The sequence below is a fragment of the Atta colombica genome, unplaced genomic scaffold (assembly GCF_001594045.1).
Source record: "Atta colombica isolate Treedump-2 unplaced genomic scaffold, Acol1.0 scaffold29, whole genome shotgun sequence".
In the NCBI taxonomy this organism is placed as follows: Eukaryota; Metazoa; Arthropoda; class Insecta; order Hymenoptera; family Formicidae; genus Atta; species Atta colombica.
This window is the reverse complement of record NW_017259392.1, coordinates 1,177,591-1,183,298: the sequence shown is the minus strand read 5'-3', so window position 1 is coordinate 1,183,298 and position 5,708 is coordinate 1,177,591. Positions and strand designations below refer to the sequence as shown.

At 30.7% G+C, this 5,708-nt stretch overlaps 2 protein-coding genes across 6 annotated transcripts in view; one reads left to right on the top strand and one right to left on the bottom strand.

Annotated features, from left to right (window-relative positions):
- Positions 1-1,398, top strand: part of LOC108689992 (hydroxyacylglutathione hydrolase, mitochondrial) — a 2,465-nt gene extending 1,067 nt beyond the window's left edge. For all 5 annotated transcript variants that reach the window (XM_018197017.1, XM_018197019.1, XM_018197018.1 and 2 more), the window contains 3 exons: positions 365-710; positions 773-876; positions 958-1,398. In XM_018197017.1, the coding sequence (XP_018052506.1) occupies positions 365-710; positions 773-876; positions 958-1,230 (723 nt within the window). In that variant the 3' untranslated portion in view covers positions 1,231-1,398. The remainder of the gene's footprint in view (positions 1-364; positions 711-772; positions 877-957) is intronic.
- A 303-nt stretch (positions 1,399-1,701) lies between these two features.
- On the bottom strand, positions 1,702-2,666 carry LOC108690016 (non-histone protein 10). The gene is made up of 4 exons (XM_018197065.1): positions 2,484-2,666; positions 2,338-2,408; positions 1,917-2,262; positions 1,702-1,843 (listed from the first exon to the last, which is right to left on the bottom strand). Exons 1-4 carry the CDS (start codon positions 2,580-2,582, stop codon positions 1,733-1,735), a joined length of 627 nt encoding a protein of 208 aa, XP_018052554.1. The 5' UTR covers positions 2,583-2,666; the 3' UTR covers positions 1,702-1,732.
- Positions 2,667-5,708: the final 3,042 nt, after the last annotated feature.

Below are 5,708 nucleotides of genomic sequence, written 5' to 3'. Positions count from 1 at the left end.
ATATATATATATATTAAAAGTTACATAATTCCATTTAAAAAAGTGGAAATGACCTTCATATCTTTTTGACGTCTCCACCTAGAAAGAAAATAACGTGACCAAACTGTATACCCCAAACTATAAACTATTCCAACTTTCATTTGAAACATTTTTTTATATTATCAAAAATAAATGAAATATCCAAGATATTCGATTTAAGGACACTCTGTACACACATACATACACACACACATACACACAAAATCTCTACAGTCATTCAATATACAATAGAATAAATGTCATGATAAAACATAGTTAACATACCAAATTTTTTAATATCTTTATTTCATATTCTTGTCATATAATTTTTTTGAAATTTCATAAGATTATCGATGAAGAAACACAGGAAGCTGCTATTGTAGATCCTGTCGATCCAGAAGCTGTAACTGCAGCTGTCCAACAAAATGATGTCAAATTAACAAAGATTTTAACTACTCATCATCATTGGGATCACTCGGGAGGAAACGCCAAGTTATCTAAAAGTTTCGCCGATCTCATGATATATGGTGGAGATGACAGAGTAGAAGCCATTAATCGTAAAATTGTGCACAATGATACATTCAGTATTGGCAATTTATCAGTCAAGTGTCTAGCAACACCGTGTCATACACGTGGGCACATTTGTTACTATGTCACAGGAGAAGGACAAAATTCACCATCTGTATTCACAGGTAAAGTTAGGTATATAATAGAAGAAAATGATCAAATATAATAATGTTTAACTCGCTTAAAGGGGACACGCTGTTTGCTGGAGGCTGTGGGAAATTTTTCGAAGGTACCGCAGATCAAATGTATAAAGCACTCATCGAAGTTCTAGGCTCTTTACCTGAAGCGACAGTAAGTAATATTGGAATAGTAAGTAGTATTAGAGTAAAATTATAATTTAGTTCTCAAACGAATTATTTTTATAATTTATAGAAGGTGTATTGTGGACACGAATATACTATCAACAATCTCAAGTTTGGTTTACACGTGGAACCTGAGAATGTGGCAATACAACAAAAATTGGATCAGGTACACATTCAACGTGCTAATAATCTTCCAACAATGCCTAGCACTATTAAAGATGAAAAGCTGACAAATCCGTTTATGAGAGTGCATGAATTATCCGTTATGAAACACACACAACAAAATGATCCCATTCAGACAATGTCATACTTACGGCGTGAGAAAGATAACTTTAAAGTTTAAATTTTCGATAAAACACTTTCATTTTTATATTCATCAAATATTTATGTATGTAGTTGTTAATATAAATTTAAAATATAAAAAATAGATGACTGAAACAAATTTTATTTTTATGTTCATATGTATGAGTTCATATGTATGATATCCAATAACAAAATATTCAGATATCTATTCTCTTTTTTTCTCATTTATCTGTCGTTCATTCAACTTCCTGAATTTTAGTTGTCACATTTTATCGCAATCCTTTATCTTTACAATGTAAATTTTTTTGCATAAAAATTTCTCGGATTATCTTGATTTCTTGCTTTTATTTTTGATATATTTATCAATGTCGATCAAATGTATTTGCACACGCATTATTGACACGCTTGATGAATCAAAAGCAGATACACGAAATTATCTATAAATATTTGTAATTTTTTTTGTTTATAATTGCTATTGTACTGTTTTTACAAAATTATGATTATTCTTCTTCCACAATTAATATTCATTCCTTTGCCAAATATTATGTTATATTTATTGACAATTGACATGGTGCATCTTCAGTCTTCTTATTATATATTTGCATTTCAGCGACATATTTCTCTTTGGATCTTTCATACATGTCATAATATACCTGAAACAATGTGTAATAAACAAGTCAAAACACAATCAAAGTCAATACTCATGTAAATAATGTTACATCTTACTTTTTTATCCTCAGAACTGAGAGATTTCCAAGTAGTTGCCAGTTGTCTAGTAAGTTCTTGCTTACTAGGCTCTGGTTCTCCAGCTAAACGTTCCATCACACGAGGTCTTTGCTCTTGACAAAATTGGAAGAAAGGATTAGCAGGTCTTTTTGGTGCATTTGGATCAGCTTTTGTGCTCTTTCTTTTTGCTCCTTTTCTGGGCTTCTCCTCTTTAGTATTATGAAAGGTACCTTTTCCCCCTTTCTCTAATTTTGGAGTTGTTTGAAACACACTGTTCTCTTCAAGTACACCCATTGGAGCTTCCCGCCATCGATCTCCATGTCGATCCAATCGATCAATCAAGAATCTACAAATCAATATCACAGATGATGAAAAAATAAAAAAATTTTAGATATTAAACAATATAACTTATAAAATTAACTTTTTCTCTTTCCTCGTGCGTCGAAGAAGCTTCCTTACTTTCTGGATTCTGTAGACCAACCTCTCATTTTCCTATTGTTTAAAAAATACTATATAGTTTAAAAAAACCGTCGATAATGATTTCATTCCTCAAGGAAGAGACTTAACCTGTTGTAAAACTTCACATCTATCCAATAGTAATTGATATTTCTTTTTGTAAATATCAACTTCTTCCGGTTCTACGTCATATTCGGAATCATCAGACATTGTGACTTGAAAATTTATAATGAAACGAGTAAAAAACAGTTACAGAGAAAAACAATTCTTCTAGATCCCCTACTTGGATTTGCTGCAGACATATAACCATAGAATAAGGGATTCCGCACAATAAAAGAAACAGGGAATAGAGAATAAGAATTTCAACCTATCAGAAATCATGTATTGTGGAATACACAGTTTTTGATAGGTTGAAATTCTTATTCCCCTAAAAAAGAAATCAACTCGAACATATGCTCGAAACATGAAACTCTATTAAACGCGTTGAAATGAATAAGAACTATGATAGGAGCATATTACACATACGGGAGCATGCGACGCAACAAACCTATGGCTTCGGAAAAACCATAGAGCTTATACTACTGGAGGGGAAATAGCCTATCCAAGCAATGACTACGTTCAGCAGAATGTTTATTACAACTATTGGAAGTTTTCTTCGCGCTGATTGGATTATGTTTTTAGATCAAGAGGAATAGTCCTATCTCAGCAGAGAATTATAAAACGGTTGAAAAACTGTTGTGTTCTGCTAAACGCAGCCAAAGAGTGGAAAGTGTGAGCAAGAAACAGAAGATTGTATTTATAAGAAGATGTATTTCTGTTCTACTCAATAACTTTTCTTCTTTTTGCGCATGTGCCAAAAGAAGATAGAAGAAGAAAGAAAAATATATATTTCTGTCCTGCTCAATAAAAAAAAAAATCTTTTATTTCCTTCCTTTCCGTAAAATAAAGAACTCTGATTGGTTCATTTTCTTCTGCTTCATGTATTATGCATTATGCAAGAGTTTGTATTTCCCGCTTAAAAAATTATATATATACGGATTTGCTGTTCATTCCGTTTATGCTCATTCCGCTTCATGGGAAGCGGGGATGAAGGAATTCCTAGCCGCGTAATGAAAATTGCAAAACGTTTGTGATTGATTCTGCTCTCGTTCCTAATTCCGCTGCATAGGTTTGCACCCTTATAAAGTCTGATGTCCACTATGAAATATAATAAAATAGAAATCGGTCCGAGATCTCGGACAGAGAAAAAGCTAACAAATCATATTTGAACAATTTGGTCACACTATTGCGATTAATAAATGTCTCGGACTGATTTCTAGCATCGTAGACTCAAAACTTTTATCCGGATCTACAATAGAGTTTTAAGCCATAAGTCATAAGAAATGGACGAATTAATTATTCTTCTTTAAATTCGACTGTAATTGATCAATTTCTTACGACTTAAGGCTTAAAACACCTATTATAGATCCGTGTTAGGTTTAAACACAATAGGCCCAGGCAATAAGCATAGGCAACAGGAAATAATGAACCATCAGAGCTCCGGTGTACAAGTTCGATATTATATCCCAGAGCTCTAATTGGATAGCTCAGTATTCCTTGTTGTCTGTGCTTATTGCCTGTGCCTATTATGTTTAAGGTGCCATTTCATATTGACGCTCGACGCTCTATTTCGGCGTCAAAAGATATGTGACCATTCTACTTGACGCTAGCGTCAAAGAAGTTAAATTGAATAACAATTAGCATCGTCGCTGGAACTTTGTTCATCTCGACTCTCGAACTGAATCATCTCAAAATAAAAAATGGACTTTGACATATGTAATTAATTTTTACAAATTTTACATCTAAATTTTACGATCTTCAATAATATCGTACGAACCAAATGATATATCTTAAAAATACATATATTATAACCTCAATTTTACAAGGACTAAAAGATTATAATTAGCTAAAATATGATAAAATAATAATACTAACAAATTAGAAGTAATTTAGAAATATTTGTTGCATTAAATTTAATTTTTCAGGATAACTCTCTCAATCTCGTACAAACGTGTGGATTACATAAAACGATCTGCGAGCAAGCAGATATTCTCTTGTCATCATGCTTGTTTAAAAGATTATACACAATACATAACTGAACCTGATACATTATATTTTTATTCTTTATTAGATAAATTATCTCCTATAATTGTTATATATAGACATTAAAAGATAGACATTTTATTATATTTATTATTTAATATATATTTTTATTTACTTAATTTAATACATGTTATTATTTAATATCTTGCAGATAATGGAATAATTGTAATAAAAAGCAGAATGCCAAGCATAAACAAAAAATAAATATAAGCAATCACACAAGACAAATATAGATAATAAATTTGTATAAAAATAATGAAAACTTTTTTTATTGTTTCTAATGTATTTAGTTTTTTATTTAGCTTTTGTTACGCCCATACTAGGAATATTATCTGAACAAAATTCTTGTGAGAAACAAAGAAATTCAAATGAAGATTTAAAAGCAAACTTAATCATGATTGTTGAGAATGTGAATTATAATATCGATCAGTAAATATTAATTGCATTAAACTAATCAATAAAAATGACACTTATTTCGGAAGTTACTCATCTATCCAAAGTTTAGAACATCTCTGTTGCTCACTCCTTTTTCCTACGGATCTTAGTACCAAGCAGTTGTGTTAATTGCGAGGCGATATTAGATAACTTTCTAGTTTCAAATAAGTTTAGAATAAGCAATCTGTCTCTGTACGAAGTACTAGAATTTATCTCTGTTTAATTGACTAAATATTAAGATTATTGTTATACTGTGAAGTTTTGTTCTTATCTTGTTTATCAATTAATTAATATTTGAATCTCTTATTAGACGAGAGGTAAACTTGTTTATATGTTCTGTTCTAATTAAATGTGACTGGACTTAAATGAGAATTACGTATTCTTTTATTAAGAAACTTTCAATGATGATGAAGAAACTCTCATTTTAGAAGTCCAGTTACGAGAGTCTTTTTAGAATTATAAATTTCCACTATCACTACATAAAATTACAAAAAATTTATGCTAGAAGTAGGCTAGAAGTAGCAAATACTTTAAATGGGAAAATTACAATCAATGAAGCTAAAACAAAATTTAAAAGCTTATAAAATACATACCGACGAATAATTAGATCAGAAACTAGCGCTAAATGAATCAGAGGATCGTTTCTGTATCTTGAAACGAAATTTACTAAAACTTACTGATAATTTCATTAGTCAACATCTAGTAAATTTGTTCACTCTTGTAATTTTCATCTTGTTTGAAAACATAAAATCCTGCTCA

Bases quoted from the DNA above. Each gene is read 5' to 3' on its own strand.
- LOC108690016 (XM_018197065.1), bottom strand. From the start codon at position 2,582: ATGTCTGATGATTCCGAATATGACGTAGAACCGGAAGAAGTTGATATT. The intron at 2,263-2,337 runs GTTAATTTTATA...ATTGATTTGTAG, and splicing joins CGCACGAGGAAAGAGAAAAA to ATTCTTGATTGATCGATTGG. The intron at 1,844-1,916 runs GTAAGATGTAAC...ACATTGTTTCAG, and splicing joins TCAGTTCTGAGGATAAAAAA to GTATATTATGACATGTATGA.